This window comes from Cyphellophora europaea, assembly GCF_000365145.1.
Source record: "Cyphellophora europaea CBS 101466 unplaced genomic scaffold supercont1.4, whole genome shotgun sequence".
In the NCBI taxonomy this organism is placed as follows: Eukaryota; Fungi; Ascomycota; class Eurotiomycetes; order Chaetothyriales; family Cyphellophoraceae; genus Cyphellophora; species Cyphellophora europaea.
The window spans coordinates 778,156-802,320 of record NW_008481810.1 but is presented as its reverse complement, the minus strand read 5'-3'; the positions used below and the strand labels follow the sequence as shown (position 1 = coordinate 802,320).

Genomic DNA, 24,165 nt, shown 5'->3' with positions numbered 1-24,165 from the left:
GAATACTTACATAGTTGCCAGTGTGTAGGGAGCTGCAGAGCATACAACAAGTCCAGAAGTTTAGTCTTACATGTCTATTAATATTTGGTAGTGCCGAAACTTCCTGCAGTCATGAACTTTTTGGCCCTCGATCATGGAGTCAAATCTCTTCCATCAGTTTGATATGCATGCAGAACCGCAGCTATTTCTGACGATGAACCCAATATTCCCAGACTCTGCCACCCCACATTGCCGATCTGAATATAGGACTCCGTCATAGAAAATGAGAACCTCATACAAATATCATCTCATCGTCTTCGTCTCGGATTTGCTCATCGTTTATGTTGTAATCATCAAGTGTTTTTCGCCGCTTGAGTTCAATATTGCGGCCTTGCAGGTTGCCAATATCAAATTCCATCATAGCCAGGTCTTCGTGCTTTGACGATTTTGACGTTCTTCGTGAAAGTCGTTTAAGCAGGCTGCTTCGGCGGCCGGGCGAATCTGAGATCGTCGACGAGCCCATGGACACTGTGCTCGCACGCTTCACAAACGGCCTCGAAGGCGACGAGGGCAGACATGCCTCCCCATCCGCATTAGCTGTATTTCGTTGGTCAAGTCCACCTATCGGCCGATCCGGTTGATTAGCTGTAGCGGCGGCGGATGGAGTCGACATGGCTTGCAGATGAGCCAGTGTTTTGCCAAGGTGCATCACCTCAACTTGCGTCCCGAACAGGTTACAATCGCTCTGAAAATCGGGATAGAAGAGCTCTTGGTTGAACGAGTCAGATGTGACCGGTAGATCCGAGTTCTTGTGGAATGTAGAGACTATTCCGTGGAGCGAATCTGCTGGTCGAGTGTCCGGCGAGCTGGGGAGGAGCAGGTCAACTTCGGAGCCAGAGATATCGTATCCTTTCGCGTTGTTCTCGATCGCTGCGACAGTGACGTGTAGGTCTTCAGGATATATCTCATACTGCTGGAGGCCGAGGCGGCCAAAAAGCATAGGATCGTGAAGCGGATCCGCTCGGGTCTCGCTCTGAGTCAGCTTTGCGCATGGACCAATTAGCTTATCCCACATATTACAGCTGCCAATCTGATTACCCCCTTCATAAGAACTGGTATGCTCCACGTAGGGGAAGATGTCAGAGCTGAGTGTTGAGCTTTGGCTACTCGCTGGGGTGGTGTTGCGGTGTGACATCCATTCGTCGCTGCTGCTGAGTAGTAATATGCTCTTCTCCGCTTGCTCGACAAATGTATGACTATTGCAAAAGTGCGGCTGCGTACCAGAGAGGACAGTCAGGTCCCACGTCTGCAGCTCTGTGTGGAGCGAATTTAGGTCAAAGTCTCGTGCTTCCTCAGCATATTCCACGGGATTGGTGTAGTGACTGATGGTATTGTTGATGCACTGACCCTCCTGCTGCGCGATCTGAATCTGCTCAAGGCTGCGGTCCACAGAATCAGCATCTGATAGCTGATACAGCTCGGATAAATCGCTCGTCCGTGGAGCACAGGCTATGGCGGACAATACTGCATCCCGTTGAGGAGCTGAAATTTTGCTCAACAAGGCCATCCAAAGTTGTGTCCCCGTGCCATTATTGATAGAGACATGTGATATATTCGCTATCGGCGTAGTAGGGTCGTTCGCGGTTGTCTTGGCCTCGAATATGGACTGGAAACCTGCAGATTGATGAGGAGCCGTCCGTGCACAGAATGCACCCAAGGCCTTTGAGATCGATGGTACTAAGCTGGCCCGGCTCAATACACCTTCGACATAGCTAGTCGAGAATACCGAGGGAAAGGTCGTTTGCAAACTTCCGGAAGCCCTCTGATCACCTTTTTTGACACCTTTAGCCAGACGTGGAGTACGACGAGATAGCAGAGTTCGCAGAGCCGAGTCAGTGACAGCCATCATTGCATCATTGAGGCCAGTGGTGCTGCGAGATCCCCCGCTGTAATCTATGTCAATCCCACTTCGGCTGAAATTCAAGTTAAGAGACACATAGTCTAACCGTGCAGACGAGACACCTTCTGGGCAATGCAGGTCGTTTGCGCTGCGCGGACAATGCGAGCGCCATTTCTTGCATGAACTCGGCGTAGATTGTCTGGGCATAGGGTCAAGGAAAATGTCAACGTCAAAGGAAGGGTAGCCATGGACTGCAGCTCTATCCAGAGAATGGATGCCCACGACAGAAAACCCTACTTGGGTCCAGAGCTATGTCTCTCAGTGCCACAACAAGTTAAACAAAATTCGACTCACCGATGCATCTCGAAGTGAAGCAACACTGTCTTGCTGAAAGGCATGTGTGGTATCTGGCAGGAAAGCATTCAGATCGTGGAAGTGGAAAGACAGCGTGAATCGAAGTGGGCTATGAGATCGAATCCATATCTGACGCTCGTCGAAGGCAGAGGCATCGACAGTAGTCTCCGTAATGCCCTTTGGGCTGCTGTTGGTCAGTTTTACTGTTGCTGAGGACTCTAGAACCAGTCGCGAAGCATGGTGAGTGAAGATAGCGCGGTTGAACGTCACGGACATGCCAGGCATCTTTGGCCGCCTTGATCTTGGACGTGAAGAGTACCTGCATCCTTGGGACAGATTGCGAGATTGAAGTGATGGTGTCGATGGAATCATCTCAGGTTCGATGGGGCTCTTGCCGTCGATGGCAGCTAGTTTGCCAAGGCTTTCGGGATGTCGCCGAAGCTCGACTCAACCTCATTGCTGCGCGTCCGACTTCATCCGTAGCTTAAATGCACCGCAGTTGAAAGCGTTGACGCTACAGAATTATAATGCCCTGTCGTTGCTACAGCTCGATCATGGTACCCAGCTAACACCTCCTGGACCATCTTCCGCGCGTCGATGTGCGATTGTAGTCGTTACTCGACGACTTGAGCTGAATTTACCCACTGATTCCTGCCGAGCCAGAGCACCCAGAACCTAGCAGTATGACTCACCTGCACGCTGCACGAGGATGGACAAGGTCACTACGACTCCTGAAGACGGCCAAGGCCACCCAGTCCGTCCCTGGAGCTCGCCGTATTCACGCAACTGCGATACAAAAAACAGATGGAGTCTACAAAGAACTTACAGAGATGCGTGTACGAACGCCTTGGATCGAGGCGTTGCGGAAGAGTAAGGAGACAGGAAACCAGTCTTCTGCTGCGCCACAGGACCCTCCAGAACCAGACCTCACGCCGAAGAAGATGTCTGATAGTTACGTTAGAGTTGTACTGCCTTTGCAAGACGATCCGTGGATGTTGGACACTTATGCCAACTACTCTGGACAGCTACGCACCGGTGCCTTGCTGATGGACCTTGATGCTCTCGCCGGGGTCGTGGCATACAAGCACACGGGAGAGGGTGTTAGCACCGTCACAGCAGCTGTTGACAGAATCACCATTAAAAACCCGTTGAAGGAGATCTGCAATCTCGAGCTAAGTGGTCAAGTCACGTATGCGACCGGTAGGTCGAGTATGGAGGTGACTTTGCAGATTGCGAAGGCCCCAGAAAACGATCAAATGGTCAAACCTGAGGATGTGTTGATGACTTGTGCAATGACAATGGTCTCGCTGAACCCGTTGACCAAAAAGCCTGTCAAGATTGCACCGCTAACCCTTTCGACTCCTGCAGAACGAGCCTTGTACGCTCGTGGAGAAGATAATTACAAGAGCAAACGAGCCTTGAGAGACTCCAACATTATGCAGAAGGCTCCTGATGCTCACGAATCAACACTCATTCATAAGATGTGGACCGAGAACATCGCATACGCCGATTCAAGCAACCCGACCAGCCAGCCAGCGAATTCTGTAGCCATGTCGAAAACAGTGATACACTCGACCCAAATCATGCAGCCTCAGAACCGCAATCGGCATCATTTCATGATTTTTGGAGGCTATCTCCTCAAGATCTCCTTCGAGCTGGCGTTCACCTGCGCTGCATCATTCTCACACACCAGACCGAGATTCATCAATCTAGATCCGAGCACATTCGAAAACCCAGTGCCAGTGGGTTCTGTCCTGTACACAGGCGCCAGTGTTACCTACACCGAACGGGATCCTAACGGAGGCTCGAGAATCCAGGTCATGGTGCGCACTCACGTCCGAAATGTGGAGCACGGAGAGAATGAGAGAAAGTCTACTGGCTCCTTTTTCTACACTTTTTGGTCCCCGGCCGACGTGGACGTCTTACCCCAGAGCTATGGGGAGTTCATGATGTGGGTCGGTGGGAGGCGCCGGGCACAAAGACTTGCCGCTATGATGGAAGCTGAAGCTAAGACCGACGGTGCCCAAGTTCTTGGTACTGCAGACAACAACGTCACCGAATGATCGTTTTCACCGCCCGTGCCGACTACGTGAAGCACTTTTCCGACCAGACAACATCAATATGCAGAGAGCCATGCATCATGGACCGAGATATCGATGGAACTGTCAGCACGATATCCTCTTTGAGCGCGGGCGGCCTTCGTATTACTGGTTGCATTGGTCAGAGAGCTTTCCTCAGTACGTCGATGGTGAACGAGTGAATAAGCATTAGCCCGGAGAGGCTGGTGTTGCAGCTCTATCATCATAGTATGCCGCTATTTGGGTTGTCAAGTTGCGGCGCCAGGCTGGTCTCACTCTCTATTTCAAATCCCTTGAATTCGACATTTGGCCCCCATTACCGAAAACAGGGGATTGCGACCTAGCGAGACCTCTAATGGCCACAACCTGTTAGGTACTTACTGCAGTCACTGGCTCTGACAAATATCTGACCAAGCATGTCAATGGCCAGCTTCGGCATTTGGTCGTTCCTTGCGGCCGGACACCGGTCATTCGGCTTTTGCCAGACGTCTGAATTTCTGAAATGCTCGGAAGCTCAATGTTACGGTGGTCGACCTGCTGCGTAAGCAGGACACGGCCTCCAATCGCACAGATGTGTTTTACTCGTTTACAATGCCTCGTCTTTGTACCGCACCTTCACGAGTAATTTCGATAGTCCCCTTTCGACGGACTGCAGGCAATGACTTGGCGTCGGGTCAGCTTGTTTGGCCTCCTTGATGGCCAAGCTGGATCGGTAGGCACTCAGCCCCGCCTCGGCGAAGAGTGATCTCAAGATAAAGTTACATTAGAATCCGATCGACTTTGCGGTCTCGTTGGGCTGGACATCCATCTCTCGCTCCCACGCCAAAGCACCTTTGGCCCTATACCAGCTTACGATAAGACCGAATTCTCTCCGGCGATTTCATGCATCTCGCGACCAATCATGCAAACCTCGACTTCCAGATATGGAAACCCAGGGTGATGCTTAGGCGTCGGCCCGCGTGGGGGCCACGAGCAGTCGCGAACATTTGTGTTGTCGCATTTCAGTAGTCGAATACGACCTCGTAAATCCGTCGGGTCGAAAGGAAGTCCTGCAGCTCGACCGACAACAATACATCGCAAAAGCTCCCTAGCGCAATAATACAGGACAAGGACAAGCATCGGCGAAGACACTCTCCGATGACTAAATTTACCTGCACGTACTTGCAAGGGGTTTCGGCCACTCCAAACCAAATAATCTGTGGTCAGGAAGTGCCTTCGTGCAGGCTCTACTGTAACTTGCCTAGCCGAGGCACAAGAGTGGTGATTCAAGCGAAGGATTATACCTTCGGTAGCTACACCAATCAGCTTGGTGGCCAGAACATATTGATTGACCCTCAGGACTACCGACACGGTACAGCCCGTCTGGTGCTGTGGCTGTACGATGCTAGCCATGGGGTTCAAGCGCTTTGAAGAGCGGTGTGTGGTAGCTGCTGCATCGATTTGCTGCACAACCTTCGTAGCGGAAAGTCTCCCGCTGGTTGATTGTTAGAGGTTATCGCGAATCGATGTGTGGCAGCCTCGAGACAACTGGGAATGCCTCGATGACTCCTAAGTGGCTGTCTGGAAGCGCATGAGGTGGAATCTCGGTGGCTTCATTATCGGCTCCTCAACCAGCAGTGCCGGGCTTTCCCGCCTGCTTCTGGAACCGTAGCCTGGATACTCTCATGCCTCGCCTTGGCTACCTGTTGTCTTCCTGGTACAAAGCCTTGGACAGAGCATCATAACGGCGACCGAAGTCCCACTAGATCGTTACGGTCAAAGACCCACCGACATTGCTTTTGTGCTCAACAGTCGCGCCATCCTGGCAGAACAGTGCATGATTCATCAACGTAGTGTTACGCCTGGTAGATCGCCTGGGCTCCTCTACTGCCAGAAATGGCATGACTACAAGGGTCAGTCGGAGCCTGATCTGTTAAGTCCCTCAGACGGATCAACGAGCGCAGCCCTAGGGTTTCTTTTCCGGACAGGGTTTCAGCTCTTACAGAACCGTATTTTCATCTGATGGACGCCTGAGCGCTGCCCTTTCAGACCAGTACTTGTGGAAAATGATTTCCCGCCCGTTATTTGGAAATCACGCTGGGTCATACCCAGCACAGCGACTGAAAAGATTAATGAGCCGGTCGAAGCGACGCACCCAACATGGACTTTCGCCACGATAACCCAATCAGTGGTGAGCGAAGGGGCCAAATATTTGGAATACGCTGTTAGTTGTGCTCTACCGCGGAGAAGCCTGTGATCGCTTGCACGTAGATGTCTGCGGGACCAGTGCAAAGCCGCGTCAACGAGTTGACCAGGGCTAACAAGGAGGAAGGATAGATACAATACTCAGCGTCAGACCACTGATCTTCGAGGCGACTGAAACGGGCCTACCAAGGATCAGCCTTGATACAGCTTGTTACAGCTCGTACAGCAGTAGGGCAACTCTGCATTCTCTTCACAACCTGTTCGCTGTCCAAAGTTTGGTCCAAGAAGGATCCCAGCTTCGTTTCAGCTATCAGAACCATTCTCACCATACGTCATGATAACGCATGACACCCCAACCCGACCCGACTGCGCAACAAGCCTACGCTTGACGCAGACACAGACGGACCGATGGCCACGCGTAGAGCAAGCGAGGCGTGTCTGATGGCCGAAGAACACCAGCTAGCCAAGCCGGTGTACGATAGATCAAGGTAGACTCAGCTAGCGAAAGGACCTGCTGCGAAGACGTCGAGCTCGCAAGGCATCCCAAACCAAACGGTAATGTCTTGAAGCCTTCGTGGCCTTGCTACACTGGCCGGGCGTTAGGTCCAAGCAATCTAGTCGCTTAGCGAATATTGGCATCCCACCGGCCCCCGCAAGGCATCCCGTCAGGTACACCGCAAGGCTGAGTCTCGATAGTCTCTCTTGAGCCACTGCAAGTTCAGTCAAGCTACAGAAGAAGCCCCCTCCGAAGCCAAGACCAACTTTGCAGCATTAAATTCTAAAGTACCACGAGATGAAAGCCACGCGCTTCAGTCCCTCCGAAGTGGACGGTGAAGGCTTCCCCGCAACGCGATGAACCGGGGTTGAAAGTGCGAACGGTTGCAGTTTTGGTTGCCTTCTGCCAAGCCTCCTCAGGCAGTGAATCGGCGTCATGTATCCGGTATTGGTCTGTCTGCTCGGACCTACCTACTCTGCTCCATATGCCAACTCAATGCCCGTCGTTGATCTTGTTCCGCATCTTCCATTCCTAGCCCACTCTGGGGACCTCTGCCAGTGGATTGCCTCGCTCGTTGCTTCCTGCCTGCCTGCGTGCCTGCGTGCCTGCCTGCCTGCCTGCGTGCCTGCCTGCCTGCCTGCCTGCCTGCCTGCCTGCCTGCATGCCTGCATGCCTTGCCTTCCCGAAGCTACACTTCCAGCCTCGAGTGAAGGATCGATCTGTCTGTAGTCTCGGTGCCGACCGCATCTCACAAACTTCCTGCGTGTCAAAGACTCCCTGTAGCTGAGGCGATGTCGGACCCCCGCTTGAGTGAGGAAATGAGGACATTGAAAAAATCCGTGGAGGTCTCAAAGAGAGCCATATCTGATATGCTTGCTCTTCTCTGCAATATCACGACGTGACCGTGCCCCTTTCGTCGTCGAAAGGCCGAAATGGATTGAGCACTCCACTACTCCCTACTCCTGATGAATCGTGAATGACCCTTCGCCCTGAAGCTTGAATCTTGAAAACCTTGGGCAGCACAGACAAGACCGGTCTGATCAAGAAAAAGCACAACGTTCCCGAATAGAATAGCAAACCACGAACGTCTGGCAGATTTGAGAACGACCCTGGCTCAGCAACGAACATCCCAGTGTGAACTTGCGTCAACGAACTACAAGCCTCACTGATTCCACTATGTAACATACTCTCCTCCTACTGTTCTCGCCAATGGCCATCCTGCAGCCTGCCAGCCTGCAGCCGCCGAACGCCTATTTGGCGCTGCAACAAATTCGATTTCCTCTCCCTCTGCGCCCGGACCCCCCCCCCCTCTCCTCATCCTTATCCTGCCCCGCCAGCTCAAGATCAGACGCGACGGCGCACGTGTTGCCCGGTATGCCTTACTGTGGCTCGTCACGACCGTCACGACTCCCAAGCCCATTATGCCTACCAAGCGGGCGGGGACGGTGTGAACGCCCTCCCCCCCATCATGAAGGCTAACATGATCTTTGCTTCAAAAAGTACCAACCATTTACTCGCTCCCCCTCGCCGATATTACACTGCGTTACACTGCGAGAAGGACGCCCAGATGACCCCGGATCTGACCTGACCTGGCCTGGCCTGACCTGACCTAACTTCGCCCAACACAGCCTTCACACAGCCTGATATTGAGGCGTACTTATCTTGAGTACCCAGGGTGGGGAGGCAACGGCGCCACGAACGCGCAAGAGGGAGACACACAGACAGATCGTTGCGTCGGAGCACATGGCCAAGCCAGTCGAAACCTAGATGGGAGGTATGCAGCAGCAGTACTCTTTCCTTTACTCGCGCATGGAAGAAAACAGGGTGTGCCTTCCCTATCAGGAGAAACAGAAACTTCAAGCGCTTGGCGGTACAGATCCCGTCGATCAGCGGTATGGGATGAGTGGAACACATTGAGCCGTCCTTGCAACGTCCACCTGCCAAGCAAGACAAACCCACGGCGCCCCCTCCAAGTCTCACGATGGCCAGCCTGACTGATGATCCTGGCCCGTTGCCTGGCGTCAGAGTCGTCGCAGCCTCGTCGCTGAGGGACTGGGAGGGTGAGAGTTCGGACCTAAGTGCTCAAAGAGAAATTCCCAGGGGGGAGTGGAGTTTGGGTCGTCGGTTCTTGGGGTCCACTGGCTGTGTGTACAGTACGAACGATGTCTTCATTACCAGTTCGCGAAATGAACCTTGGCCTTTCAGCGACTTGCGTTGTTGTGCAATGCGTCTACTAAGCCCGCAATAACGCCATGTTGCGGGCAGTCTCCGCGAAATCAGAGTTGGGAGGGCATGATTGGGCGCCATTCCCCTGTCTGAAGCGCGCAAAGTGGTGGCCCTTCGCTGCTCATGATATGAGTGGTGGTGGTTGACATGACTCGCGTGCAGTCACAACTTGTCGTGAGCTACACGATTGCGTATGGCTGACGCCCCGCTGTGACAAACACATCATGTGTTCGTCCGTTGCGTATGAGAGATTTCCGGAATTTCCAAACATGACTGTATTGGAATCGTTCCTGGCGACGCTCACTTGAAAAGGCGGACTGTGCACAACGTTTCCAGTCGAGCAAGACGGTGTTTCCCACGATTGCTAGGGGCCTAGGATCGGGGACTGGAGACACATCTTGGTCGGGGATTAGGCTTGCCATTTGAATGAGGGAGATTCCCCCACACGCTCCTGCCCGACGCCCAGAGTAAGCCTTCGCTTGATGAGTCTTAACCCACGGCCTGCACGGGCAGATGCATTGCCAAAGGTGGTAGTTCATGATCGATAATCGTTAGCCATGTAGGGAAATTCGGCCAACGGGTGGGCGGGGCCGGAGATCCAAGTCAGACTGGGCCCTCAGACTGGACGGCGTGTTCGAGCTGGTGATCCCGACCGTAAGCATAGATCAGAATGGGCCGCGGGCCTGACGGGAAAGCCAACCTTGCTTCTGACGTGCACCTCAAGAAGTCCCCGAGTGCCGCCGCTCACGTGACGGTGAGATTGGTTAACGTCCTTCCGAATGGCTAACGGTGCGCTCAGATAAAGGTGCCCCGCACCGAAGCTGGGTTGGTTCAAGGGTCAAGAATAGAGTGCTCTTCGTGTTCGCATTATTATGCTTCGTGGCAGCGGACCGTGGGGTCAATCTCGTGATCGTAACCTTCCAGATCGTCGAGTTGGGAAATCGTCATCAGGCAAGCTCGATGCGGCCTGCGAGAGACTGAGCAGGGGACCCACGTCTTCAAGGAGACCGAGCAAATCAAGCCCGGGCTCCAGTTCCAGGGTCTGCAAAAGATTCACACCCTCGTGCTGTTCAGCTTTGACGACGTAACGTGTAGGGCATAAGAGCACCCATCCGGGAACATGGGTCGAAGTAGGGAACCACAGTAGTCTACATCTGACAATGTTTCCTGCGTCTCGCTGTTGGTTGGGATTCGATTGCAAAGCAGTCATTGCAATCCATCATGCCGTAATCGACTGTCGAACAGCAGTCCACGCTGAAGCCAGCACCAATGCTCCCTCGTAGTCGCGCTCGGCGCAGACATCGTTCATAAGCCATGACTCCACTCGTGATTCTCTCTCATCGCGATACTCGTTCGCAGGGATGGAACGGGTCTCAGTCTGCTTCGGTCTCGAAATCGCGCCGTGATCTAACACGCCCGGGCACGTACGTGTCTCAGGTGCTAAAGACACTGGTAGACAGGACCAGGTCGCCTTCTGACAGACTGGGCGTACGTAGGGCTGATCCACGTACAAGAGCACTGCAGAAACGCTGATCTCAAAAATGAGAGCCCGCGGTTGGAACAATTAGCAAAAGTTAGACACAATGGTGGCATTTCCTTGTTACCACCAAGATCAGCAATCAGGAATATGGTGGATACCGCAGGTCACTGAGTAACGGTCTGAGGACAGGACATCCGCCAGCATCTCTCAGTTCGCCAGCCAGGAAGGCAGACTGCCAAGGAAGTTCAACAGGAGACCTGTATGCGCAAAACCTGATTCGGCGACCGTGAGGTGCGTGTAGTTCGCAATCTTGCCTGAACCGTCAGGGTCCCATCGATCTATTGCACTTGATTCGTTCGTCTAGAACCTGGGGTAGCTCAACAAGCGAACGACGACAAGAGCCCCGTATTTGAGCCTCAGAGCATCACTGGGGTTTTCACGTGTTCTTGAAGCCGCCGTGAAGCCATTCTTTGGGACGGCGATGGTCATCAAGCGGAAACAACCGTTGTGATTCCGAGTGCAGTGGCTTCGCGTATTGGAATCAACCATATCATTCAGGCATAAACGAATATGAAACTTCCTCGAGACATTATTGGGCATGACGAATGGCGGTCAACTCGAGAGGCTTGTTCCTGGAATGGCACGTATTAAGCCTGAAATCTCAGGCCTTCGCTACCTGGTTGCATCGTGGGGTCCTCCTGAGCTGCGAGAGCCGCAGTCCGTACGGTCCTGGCGGAAAATTGATCGAAGAGCCCGATCTCATAAGTTCGTGGAGACTGTTCGAGTTCTTGATATACTCGTAGACAAAATTTCAGCGCTACTCTCGCATGGCGTTGCCTAACATTAACTTGACCTCCGAGAGACAGCCAGAGCACTTGGCCTATACTGGTAACTCGTATATCCAAGCATCCCGGAGCAAACACTGGTGCGGCGGGGGCCAAAGTCGCCGAGCACAAATCCGCATCCGCATTCTTGGCCCGGTCTAGCTCGCTGCCGGTGACAGCGAAAAGATGGGTCAACAGCTCTGATTGTGTAGCTTGCTTCAAACGTATTAGATCGACGTGTGCGTCTTCGGACAAGTCCTTGGAGACAGGGGCCTGAATGGCTTGAAGGTTGTACGAAATAAGCACTAAGATTTGAACTATGCTGTTACTGGTCAACTTGGACCTACTGGTGTCAAAGTGACTGCACCAGGCTTGCAAACCGGGGCCTTCTGACATGATTGGCAATACTTAGGTGAGTAGCCGAATGCGAGGTCGTCAATCCCGACGGAGCCAGAACGCGAGCCAAGCAAGGTTCTGACCGGGCCGCTGGCTGGTGTCTTGTGGATTGATATGTCTGTCATAGACGGTCGGATGTCCAATCATAGATACAGATGAGGTCTGCGTGTATCAAGGCTCGTTACCACTAGACCCCGGGGAACGCAAATAATGGCGTCCATGTCACCTCGAACAAATAGTCGAGAGATTCAATCCCTGTGGGTTCGACGTCGCATCGCGCACTGATGCGTTGTCCTCAAACCTTGATGGCGGACGATAATACACCACCATAAATGTCAGCCAAGCCCTTCGATAGGCTACTGAACACGGGTGAACGAGAGCAACAGCTGCGAAGAAAGCTGGGAGCAATCCTTGAAGGAATCTTTCGAACTGGTCGCCAAGAAAGCCTTGCGGGTAGCCTCATCAGCATCAGCACGAGGCACGCGCCTTTATTGGATGCGTTGTGGACGGTCCCAAGTTAGAACAAATCGCTCGATTCAATGACCCTGGATGACGGAACTCGCCATCAGACAAATGGATTACTCTCGCTATGGTGAGATCCGGTAAAGCTTCCGAAACGGCTCAAGATTGTGTCGATGCTCACTGACTGCTGACCCCAGTCGATTGTATCGTTTGGCGCCGCTCCACAGCCGGGATGCGATTGGCAATATCCCAAGATTTCCATGTCCAACACCTGGAATTCAATTGGCAGTGAGAGTTGAAGATAGACTGATCGCGAGAGAGCGACTGCTGGATCATTGGCTTTGCAAATTTGCGGGGCAGATGCCATTCAACGCTACATTGATTGAGCCGTGCTTGGTCCTGGTCCCTTCAGGCCCAAACCGAACACGCACAGAGTGACATACGGCGTCACCGCTTGCGGCCAACCGCTGGTCATCCGACAAGGGTTGCGCGCGGGGCAACGCACCTAGTATTGCAGACGTGTCGTTCGCTCGCCAGCAGGGTGACTGCGGTCCCGGCATTGACCTTTCGGCCGCAGGTCGCTTTCTGCACCTTTTCAAGATCGCGTGAGTTACGGAGAATGCCCAAGCCCATACCATGCGCTCATACCCAACCTTTTGAGACGGGGCCAGTGGTGGGGTTGGCTGGACTGCCCTAAGTCGAGGCTGTAGGAAGCCCAAGCATCAAGCTGGAGGCCTGAAGCAACGGTTCTTTCCGCTGCGTCGTGGGGTGACCCGGTGAATCTAGGAGCTTGCCGATCGCGTTGCAGCCGGCCAACTGCCTAGGTGGGATTCGCATGTCGAGTTCTTACGCTGTGTTCACGACTCGTCCCGGGCCTCGTTGATTGTTGCGCCGCCCATTGGCGCATCTCCGGGAGCCGGAAGACTGCTCGGTCCACGACCCTGACTGCTGTGTTCGCTGCCAGTTGGAGAAATTCCAGGACCCTCCGGCGGTACCTCCTCTCGTAAACAAATGGTTTCCAGCATGTTGGTCCATTTGCCGCTTTGTCCTGCATGGCTATGCTTCAGATGTTGCCGGAAATGGTCGGCTCTGAAGAACTTTTTGCCCTGGTTGCATTCGCCGAATTTGTGTACATTGGTAAGATGATCAACGCGGCGCTCCCAGTCTGGTGTCGGATGATTGGGAAATTCTTCGCCACAGTAGCCACAAACGTCGCTCAAACCTGGCGCACCGGAGGTGGAAGGGTGAAACGCCGCCTGGTAATTCGGAATGGCCGCGCAAGACCAAGAATGCCGTCGTAGATGTAACGAGTTCTGATGCCTCTCAGCTTCATTTTTGTTCTTGAATCGATTATTGCAGTACTGGCACGCGTATTGCTTCTCCATTTGATGTGACCTAAAGGCAACAGTCAGACTCGTGAAAACCGCAGTGGAAATATGTGGGGAGGGAAGAAATGCAATCAGCAGCGGGAGGGGCAAGGTAAGCGCTTATTAGGGATCCAACTTGCCTCAAGTCTTCCTCGGTATCAAATTTCCTGGGCTTTTTGGGACAACATTCGCATATGTAGTAACTGCCGAGCTTGGTGGCGGGGGTACCCCGGGTGTCGTTGACAGCCGTTTGAATAGACATCTTGCGAGCGATTGCTTTGCTGTCCTGCGGCGATTGTTGGCCGTGAGGTTTCCGAGGAGGGGGGATTGACGTGGCAGGGCTGGAGACCGGCCCCGCAGAGGTGATGAACGGATGGGCCTGGGATGGGTCGGAGGGGGACTGTCGGTCAAACGATGAGATGCTGGTCATGCTGCTGGCAGCGATAGATGGCGCGAACGATGAAGCGTACGAATTCTGTCTGACACTCGATGCCGTTGACGAAACAGAACCATATCCGGGGTGAGCGCGGTATGCCGAGGCTGGTGATCGAGCGGCACTAGAGACAAACACCTTCTGATACAGATCGCTTGTATAGGTTGGCGACTTATCGTCCCGCGCCGCGTCTGAAGGCGGTGACAGCGCACGTCGCTTCATTCCTTGTCTAGAAATCTGTCTTTCGAGCTGGCCGTGGTGGTCCTCGTGGGCAAAGTCTTGGTCTGTTCCGAACATAGCTTGATCGTAACTTCCTCTTTGCGACCTTGTCTCGACACTGGCAGAGTCGTCGATGCCAGCTTGAGCACCGCTATGTGCCTGCTTGCTGCCACTTCGTGACTGGAGGAATAGCTCCGGGTCTAGAACGAGAGAATTGGCTGCGCTGTCGTTGGACGGGCTTCGGTGATCTATATGATCGTCCCGCCATCCAGCTCGGGAGCCTGGCGAGACGCCTCCGGAAACTGGGCTTGTGATCCACCGTGCCGAGTCCATGGGCGCGGCAGAAAGATCTGTGACGGTCAAGCGCTGCTGAGATTTGGCATCTCTTGTCTGTAGGGAAAGCTTGTGGTTCAGAGGCGCCGTGTCTCCCGACTCGGATCGCTGGTGTGGCGGCGAATTGGGCTTGCCAATCTTGGACAGGAGGCTCTGATCGTAGGCTTGTGAGGAGCGATTGAAGTTCTCCTGAGCCAGTGGTCTCTCGCCATGGAGTCTGCAACACGTAAAACACGTCAGTCACGGTGATGGGTGGACACGGGAAGAGGCAGTAGAGGACAACCAATGACATGGCAGAAGGAGGGATTTCGCCGTCCGAGTGGCCAAGCGGCACCATGTGCCACAGGCTCGGTAGCACCCATCATGTGGCTGGAGACCTCGGAAAGAGCGAGACATGCAGCAGGACTGGAACTGACCTTTGGTTTGATGGGGTTGGTGAGGGAGGTCGTCTGACCAGGCTTGGAATGCTAGTGGGCGCGCCTGCCTCGATGGCGATGCCTGCGCCGCCTGCACCCATGAGGATGTCTGCCTGTGATGGCGAGCGGATGGTCAGAGCAGCGCTTCCTCGACGGTCCCAATCGTCGACGTCCATTTCGTCGTGATCGGGTGAAAGTCTCGAGTTGGTGCGAGAGCGCATGTAGCCGCCGTACAGACTGGAACTGGGTCTGATGGGAGCAAGTTTTCCAGCGACTCCAAGTGGCTGAGAATTGGACCAGCTCCACGCCGCATCTATGCCTCTGTCCAGCTCTTCATTGTAACGGGGTGGTGGGAGGGGTGGAGGCGGCTCGTCTATAGGGGCGCCGGGTATGGGCATGGGGTCTCGGGAATGTGAGGAGGAGGTCGAAGTATGGGAGGTCGCGCGGGAAGTAGTTGGCCGTCTCGCCGCATAGGAGGGGCGAGTGGGCATGCGCACAGATTGTGACGAGCGGTGGATATCCATGGCGAATGTAGTGGTGGAAGTGCGTCTATCTGTTTAGCACCATGTTGCCAGCGATGGTAGGGCACCGAGTCGTCTGTCAGCTGGAGACGAACTTTGACGTGACGAAGCTTCAGCCTGTGGGTTGAATTTTCCTCCTTCTCTTTTCGGAACGCAAGTATACGAGGATGGTAGTCCAGCAGGAGGCAACGCGGGACAAGGTCTCGGGCTGGTGGCGGACTGAAGGGTGGAGTGGAACGGTGCCTGCCGGATCGTGTATCAGACAGGGAGGCGGAGGGGACGGCACGAAGTCGGTAAGGACTGGCTGGCGGAGGAAAAAGTTCAGGCAGAGCAGGACTGGCGGCGAATTGAGGCTGTGTCAATCACCGTGGGTATACAAAGGGTGCGGCTCCAATCCTACTGGAACGGCGGAACGGTCAGGTCTAGAGTAGCAGAAGAATATAACTTGGTAGTAGCTGAAAGCGCACGTCAAAGCAGGAGGCGTAGAGGGAGTGGTGAATATGGTTGGTCTCTTTCTCTAGTGTGCAAGACACGGCGAGAGTGCAAAGGTGGTGTATGTATGGGAGGGAGCAGCAATACTAAGTCCAGTCCAGCTGGCAATGCAGCACGTCTCAGCGAGTCATGCGGGCTCGTAGGGCAGTGACAGGGGAGGAAAGACGCCGCCTAGGAGCTAAGCCCTACGTACCTCGATGCAAGGTGAAGTCCCCACCTGCGACCAGGGTGCGGATGGGCGCCCGGTTTAGCCCCTCACGCGGTCACCGGTACTCGTGTAGGGGCAGGGGTCTGCGTCATGTATTGTCACCACCATTACGGACGTTTAGCCAGGTACTCCCAAAGAGGGCCGTGGAGCTTGGCCGTTGGGGTCCTGCAACCCTCGGACCTCTGCGGCAGCTGTTTGGTTGCATGGCAGCACTTTCGGCTCACCGTCTCTCGGGCAAGCAACAGCGAAACCCCTCCGTCTCATCACGGTGGATTGCAGCAGATCTGTAACCAAGTTGAGCAGGAGGCGTTCGCGAAGCAAGATTTCCCGTTAATGCTGCCGCCGCCAAATATGGATACGAGGTAGCGCGATGGGCTGGCTGCACACCTCTGATGAGCAGAAGCAAACCGCGCATGTATGGTTATTCGGCTTTGTGGCAGCATGCAGTGTGCGACGCCTCAGGACCTGATGCCTGACCCGATGGCCGATGAACCGTGGCAATAATAGTCAGAGCGCAACCTTACTACCAGAAGGAGTACTTCGCACTTTTCTACGGACCGTGACGCTAGATCTCCGTGTAATCCAAGGTTGGCGAGATGCAAAGTGCCGTACTTTCAACCCGGCCGCATCAACATCGGAGGTTGTCATTGCCCGTGTGCTATCCATGGCCTCAGCTTACTCAGTGTGAGCCTCATTCACTCAGACCTCACCGCTGACGCTTGAACCCAGAATTGACTGCTTTGCGAGAGCGTTGACTCTATCTGGCTAGCATCTGACTCGTAAACTTTGCACATCCATCCACCATTCGTGCGAGATCTGACAACCTTATATGCTGAAACACGTGTGGTGTAATGGCAGGCGAATGAGGGATCTGAATTTGGTTCAAGCACTTTGTTTCCACCTCGAACCTGGTACGGTAAAACAGAAGAGTTGCATGTACGGAGCACGGCATTAATACTGGCCACGGACGAGCAAGCTCGTGTTTTGCGTCCTAGAGTCCACTCACGATGTTACGTTGATCAGGTGGAGGCGCCTACTCGAAGGACCGGGGGAGGTACAAGCCCGTAGGGCTGAGCTATCTCACATTGATCATCATTGGCCTGCCGATCCAAAAGCAAGATATTCCCCTCCTGTAGATCAATGGTTTTCCTGAACACGAGGATACAAGCCTTGAGCCTCGATGTTGCAGAAATTGATGGCTCCAGTCCGAAAGAGCCATTTTCCCTTGCCAGCTACGCCGCCGAACATTCTCCTCATACGATACGTAACCATGACTTTTGCACAATCGTGATGCTCATTGGAGCTCGTGCCCCTTGAAACACCCCAGTGCGCCAGCATTGTCTGCTCCCAAAGCGCTCATAGGGCGTAGAATGAAGTCACGGGAGGTGGTCGCGCGGCGGTCGCCAGAGACACATTGTCGTGTCAACCAATGGACGGCTGCAGAGCTCGATGTCTCAACCGGGAGCAGCTGACAAGGCTTCGAGGCCCAGCGACGCCAGGGCCAGGTTTTAGCTGTTGCCCCCCGATGCTTTTCTTGTCTTGACTCGAGGCTGCATCCTGAATTTTCGGGCCCCATAGCCAACAGCGGATCGATGCATCGTTTGCCATCTGCCATTCCACCCAGGAAATGATGGCTTCTCCGTTATTCCGCGAACGAATGATGGATCAAAGGAGCACAGAAGGATTGTTGAGCTGAAAACTCCAGCTTGCACTAACACCAAAAGCAAGAGGCACCAGGGCTGACCATGCTTGGCACCACCGTGGCAGGTCGTAACCGCCTCAGCCACGACGCCACGCTGCATTGTACCCGCACTCCATTGTGGCTCGCGCGTCGCTCCTGCCTCGGCTTCCAAGTGCTTGGATTTTCCATGTCCTCCAACCAATCTACAACCACGCAACGTCTTGCGAGATTTTCTTGTGCACGCCTCCCAGGGACATTCTCTTCAGCCGAGTGTGCCTGCCATGGACATACCAACCCTGAACCGATGTCCGGGCTACAATCTCTACATTGGTGGGTAAGTAATGACCCCCACCATGGCCATATCCCCGCCGAGACCGTCCTTTTCTTTGATCAAGCGTACTGCGGCAGCCACCAGCAAGAGTCACAGGGCTTTGTGGCCACAAGGCTCGATGATGTTGACTCAGGACCTGGACGCGTGGATTTTCGGCGTGCCCGAGCCCGTGGAATTCCGCTGTCTTGGTTTCAGTCGCCACACCCAGACGCGTACTGACTCTGCCTGAATAGATTCATAGCCTTACGGCGTCCAAAGGCTCTCCAGAACTGCCACATCACGCACATTGTGTCGGTGATGGACTGGAAGTTTGAAGAGGATAATGCTCTAACACGAGGCTTTCAACACCTTCACATCCCAGTTGACGACGTTGAGGATGAGAATCTTCTCCGCTATTTTCCACAGGCGGTCGATTTCATCCACAAGGGGTTGAAGCACTGGCAACCCGACAAACCAATCAACAATGTCACAGATCTTTCGTCTGGATCAGAGGACGTTCATCAAGGCAGCGGGGTTCTGATACACTGGTAAGTCTTCGAAAACATCGTTTGTGGAGCGTGCCCGTATTCAGTGCATGTCATTACGTTGCCCTGGCATCTGCTTTTCACTCACAGCACTCCCTGCACCTGCCGAAACGGGGATGCATTTCCGCACAACACGGTAAGAGTTGGAGATCAACCCACATGATCTCAGCAAGACTAGCTTGGCGTCAACGAGAAACAGTCAGGCCGCCTCTCTACCCTTCGAGTCCCCTGACACCGACAATCTCCGACCCCTACACCGCCTTACAAGGCGCGTTCAAAGACGCTAGACTCTTCTTCCTGTCTTCGAGAAGCACAGTCACCCACCCTGGCCCACTATACACCATACCTCGCAAACCGTAGGGCTCTTGGCGGAGGTTCTTTCCTCCGAGCAAAGGCCTCTGTTGCGTCAGGCCCGCACTGGAAGCCCGAAACTCACGCGGGTGAAACCCTGGAATGGACTCTACTCGTTTGAATGACCACACCCAGCAAGACACCAACTATGTATGCCCAGACCAGGCCAAGAATTCGTTCACTCGATCCTCTTGATGTCGACTCTCAAACGGCCAATCAGAAGGACCAAGTTGCGAGATGCGTGCCGACGCCGCATGAATGGCGCATGTGTTGCTTAGAGCACCTTTATAGTTGTTTTGCATTGCTTCTCTCGTTCCATTCCTGCGCCGCCAACAGACTGAACCTGCAAGGCTGTGTCATGGCTTCAGATAAGGCTGACACCCCTTTCCTCTGCCAGTGCCATGGGCAAGTCCCGCTCCGCCACCGTCCTGCTTGCCTACCTCCTATGGCTATCACGCCAATCACGCTCGACCTCCCCTACCGACAATGACAACGACGGCGTCGCCCTGCCACCGGAGCCACTTTCTGTCATTGACGCCCTAACCCTCCTTCGCCGTGGCCGTCCTATCGCCGAACCCAACGAAGGGTTCATGGACCAGCTTTACCTATACGTCGACATGGGCTGCCCCACGACATCGACTGAGCTCGAATCTCACAAACTCTACCGCCGCTTCATGAACAAGCGCAACGTCGCTGAATCCCTCGCTACCAACCAGGCCCCCGATGTAGTCGACATTCTCTTTGAAGATGAGGACGACGATGCAGCCACTGACGAGCCGCCTTCATCACGCATGGCGAAGCTCACCACCACTGACGCCGACAATAGCGCCCCCAAAGATTTTGCCGAAGTGGTGCCCGGCGTGTCCGCACCAACCGGTGCCCCTCTAGACGCTGGCAGCGCCAACACCCCCAAGAGCACGACGCAAGTCCGCTGTCGCCGTTGCCGCACCATTCTCGCCTCCACTCCGCACATTGTTGATCACAAGCCTTCGCGTAGCGACCCGGCAAGTCAGCCATGCGCGCACATCTTCCTGCACCCGCTCAGCTGGATGAGGGAAACGCTCGCCGAGGGACAGCTGGACGGGCGGCTCAGCTGTCCGACCAAGACGTGCGGCGCCAATGTGGGCAAGTTCGCATGGCAGGGTCTGCGGTGCAGTTGTGGCGGGTGGGTAACGCCAGGCTTTGGAGTCGGCCGGGCGAGGGTGGACGAGGTAGAGGTAAACGCCAGTGGGCCGGGCCGGACTGATGGACAGCAGCGAGGTGTGGGCACAGGCAGAGTGGGAGGTGCGGGCATCCGTCTGCCGCCGGGGATGCGGAGAGATGGGAATCTATGAGTGCGCCAGTGATTAGCGATTGTCAACACCGGCGATACCACCCGTCCTGCGCTACGCCGTACTGCACTGCTCACAGCCGAGGCCATAGAGACTTGCAGCCACGGACGCAGATAGCGAAGGGAGTTCTCGTCCGCGCGGGAGTAAGTGGCCTGCATGGGCGACATTCACCATGCGCACATAGCGAGGTCTGTAGACTGGATCTAGACGCTGCACATAGACGCCGTACCCAAGAAGAGCCCGAGCCCGAGCCCGAGCAACAGCATACAGTATACCGTACTAGACCAACGACGAAAAGTTCGGTCTGAATAAACTAATGACAACTCTATGCATCACCGCGTCCGAGACCACGGGCAGCTACATCGCAGCCCCCTTTCTTCGCCCTTGTCAAGCCACGATATCTTCTGCTAGTCCACCCGTGGCTTTCACTGATGGCAGCCACAGCCACTGCTACAGACACGAGTACTAATGCGTACTAATGCCTTGCCTGTTTGCAATCTAGATGGATGAGCCGCATCAGGGACCTGATTATCAGCACCCGCACACCGCGCACACCACGCACGCCGGGCGCCACGCACGAGATCTAGTTGCCAGATATTATCACAGGTAAGACATCAGACGACTTACAAGGACATATATGCCACTCCGGGGAGGTGAAAGCGTGCACGAGTTCGCTCGTGACCAGACACGAAGATACGAATGTACGACGCATATTGGTGGCCACCACTACCTTACTGTCGACAGACAAAAGCAACCCAATTGCGGAGTTTCCGCTAGATACCTCTCCTACATATCTCGGTGGCCCGTAATCTTACGGGAAAGAAAAAGCGGGATTCGTGGTTTGTTGCGAGTGAGGTACAATACAATACAAGTATCGAAACCGAGGCGCGCCGGAACCGTTGTCTATTTTTTTTTTCCTTTTCGGATCCCGAATATACTCATTCGCCCCCTATATGGATGCCCCCGCCGGTTGATCGGCAGAAACGTTGCAATGGGGTTTAGCCGGAGGGGTTGGGGGGAGCACCAGCACCCCCGGGGAGCTCTATTAGCCTATGCCTGGTCTTCACCATGCCTACAGGAATGTGCGCGTGCTGTAGTAGTAGAGACTCGGCCTTTGGAAGGTTCGCTAAACTTGCGTGCACGCTAACACTTAACACTGCTGTGGGGAGTTTCCCCTCAGGCCACATGTGTCGCCGGCGCAGGGTGGTGCAGTTCCGCGGTGTGGTGGAAGGCCCGGAAGGTCCAGCGGGGGGTGGAACGATACAGTATACGGTACACTTCGAGTGGCCCAGCTCGAACCTGGGAAGTTTTTCTCTGGCCTACAGTAGTCAGTACCCAGGTTGCAGGTCGGATCTACAGTTCTATGTTGGTCAGGGATCAGCAACAGAGCTGCTGTCTTCCCACGATCCCAAATCTTACAATCTCCATCTTCCGCCCCCGTTTGGGATCAACGAGTGAACGACTCGTTTCGGTGGGATCGACAAAAGGTGAAGACACAAACGACGCTGGGATGGGGCCAAAAAGCCAGACAGATGTACGTACGAAGTAGACCTGGCATGGAAACGTCAACCTAAGCCCCCTCCCCACACGTACTGGATCCGAACGCGGAGACCCATGTTGTGATACTGCACCCGTAGATAGGTCGTAGCAAGTCGCTGTGCTAAGCGACCAAGCATCCGCCGAGGCTCGTTTGCTGCCGCTCAGCCCTATGCTTGCACGGTAAAGATGCGTCGTTTGGTGGTGTCAAGTATGTTGGAATCTGCCTAGAGCCACGTAGTGCAGACTTGTCATATTGTATAGCTAGAAAGACTGGCCCGGGCTTACGCTGTGTAGGCGATTGGTAAAAGGAGGATTCCGCCATCAGTACCCTGCGTCGCATACCAATCGATCGTCCTTTGGAAGCGGAATACCAACGGCGTTTTCGTGGGCGCTCCGCCGTAGCCCAGGCTGCCTAGCGAGCGGCGTCCTCTTGTGCCTCGTGCTCATATGGAGCTCTCGCACGATAGCTGCGTCGTGAAAGTCCAGCCTCGGTCTAGTGTGCAGTTTTGAGCTGCATACATAGTCTGAAGCTGCCATGGCCGTGAACCTTTCCGGTCGTTGGGTAGCTGCAGCCGTTGCTTCCAAACCAAGCCAGAAGCATGCCACGTTGACGGCCGGGCATGCGACGAGAATTACCCGTCGCGAAAGAGGAGGCAACTCGTTACTGCTTCCAGGCAATTAGGCGATGGTCGGCCTCTGATTGGTGAGCTGTAACAGCTTACTGCTGCGGCGGCACCACGGCTTCTGAGAGTTCCAAGGCCTGGCTCGCTTGTTCTCGAGACCGAGAGTGCTAGTCTCTGGCACCATCATTGTCCACTTCAGGAGGGGCGTCGGAGCCCGGCACTTCACCATCGATATGCATACACTATTTTGACGCAAACGACGTGATAGGTCGCCCGATGTTTACACTCCCGAGAGACACGTTGACGGGTCCACCTACTCACCGTTCATCAACGTCAAGGTTTACTGTGACCATCCCACGCCTCTGTAACTAGTAGTACAGTTTAGCAACCAGACAAGGAGATATCGGCCTGCAGCAACGCATGATCTCCGACTTCCCGATGATGGAGTCACTAGACACTGTTTTGGCCATGTGGTTCGGCACCATGAGACTCAAGCGCGTGGCACGCCTTGCCTTGGCCTGCAGACCCGGGAGCCGAAAGGGTCAAGGTGTACGCCGTACTCCGTACTTGCCACTGGAGAAATACTGTGTAGCGCGCGACGGGCGGTGTGAGAGGATCACCCTGTACGACTAGAGGCGAGGAGCTGTGTGATCCCATCTAGATTCAGTCCTCGTAAGGAAGGGTGCACTGGTACTGGTTCGAAGATCCTACGTCGCCTCAACCGCATTGTGTACTGGCTGGAGTCTCAATACGGAACATTAACGGTAAAGCCCGCGTCTCGTGGTGGCAGGTCATTATCCTTCAGGCGTCATCTTGCGAAGTCCAATCGCAAAGGATTCCGCAATGTGATTCCGCAATGCGATCGTAAGGCGTGCTGAGCTGAGACGAGCTAGAGATAAGCGATTGCGGCTTCTTCCCAGCCCCCGGGTCGGGCAAGGCAACTTCGGCCTGACGCCTGATGGGCCTGATGGAGCAGCAACAACCTTCACTTCGGCCGTCTTGCGATTCAATACGTTGACATGCATTAACCACCGACTGAGCCATGCAGCTGACTTTGAGAGTCAGGCTCAGTCGGTCAGCATCTTACAGGGGCAACGCCACAATGGCGCAACAATACACCATTTGCAGCATGCCACTGTGTTACTTTCCGAAATGGTCATACCATGACTCCGAATACACTGACAGCATATCGTAAAACGTGTATTGGAGGCAGACACCAAAGCTTCATCCTAGCAAACAACCAAAACGTTGTCTCCAGGCAGAGATGTGCATCAGACATCTACAGTGTGTTCTCCACAGCGTGTCTTGTTGATGGGTCAGTTGGTCAATCAGAACAACAAACAATATCGAAAGCTGATGCGCGCTGAAACGGCAGGATTTGGCGGAGGAATGCTGACTCGGTGCCAGCTGTTTCCAT

The 24,165-nt window shown here is 54.4% G+C and overlaps 4 protein-coding genes across 4 annotated transcripts; 2 read left to right on the top strand and 2 right to left on the bottom strand.

Moving 5' to 3' along the window:
* Positions 1-271: 271 nt before the first annotated feature.
* Positions 272-1,885, bottom strand: HMPREF1541_04529 (uncharacterized protein; the record flags this gene model as incomplete). The annotated part of the gene is made up of 1 exon (XM_008718874.1): positions 272-1,885. The coding sequence occupies one exon, from the start codon at positions 1,883-1,885 to the stop codon at positions 272-274; it is 1,614 nt and encodes a 537-aa protein (XP_008717096.1).
* Positions 1,886-2,916: 1,031 nt separating this feature from the next.
* Positions 2,917-4,296, top strand: HMPREF1541_04528 (uncharacterized protein; the record flags this gene model as incomplete). The annotated part of the gene is made up of 1 exon (XM_008718873.1): positions 2,917-4,296. One exon carries the CDS (start codon positions 2,917-2,919, stop codon positions 4,294-4,296), a length of 1,380 nt encoding a protein of 459 aa, XP_008717095.1.
* An 8,940-nt stretch (positions 4,297-13,236) lies between these two features.
* HMPREF1541_04527 (uncharacterized protein) lies at positions 13,237-15,671 on the bottom strand (the record flags this gene model as incomplete). The annotated part of the gene is made up of 3 exons (XM_008718872.1): positions 13,237-13,758; positions 13,883-14,948; positions 15,148-15,671. The coding sequence occupies 3 exons, from the start codon at positions 15,669-15,671 to the stop codon at positions 13,237-13,239; spliced, it is 2,112 nt and encodes a 703-aa protein (XP_008717094.1).
* Positions 15,672-18,330: 2,659 nt separating this feature from the next.
* HMPREF1541_04526 (uncharacterized protein) lies at positions 18,331-20,589 on the top strand (the record flags this gene model as incomplete). Its single annotated transcript, XM_008718871.1, has 3 exons — positions 18,331-18,383; positions 18,614-18,907; positions 19,653-20,589. 3 exons carry the CDS (start codon positions 18,331-18,333, stop codon positions 20,587-20,589), a joined length of 1,284 nt encoding a protein of 427 aa, XP_008717093.1.
* Between the last annotated feature and the right edge of the window lie 3,576 nt (positions 20,590-24,165).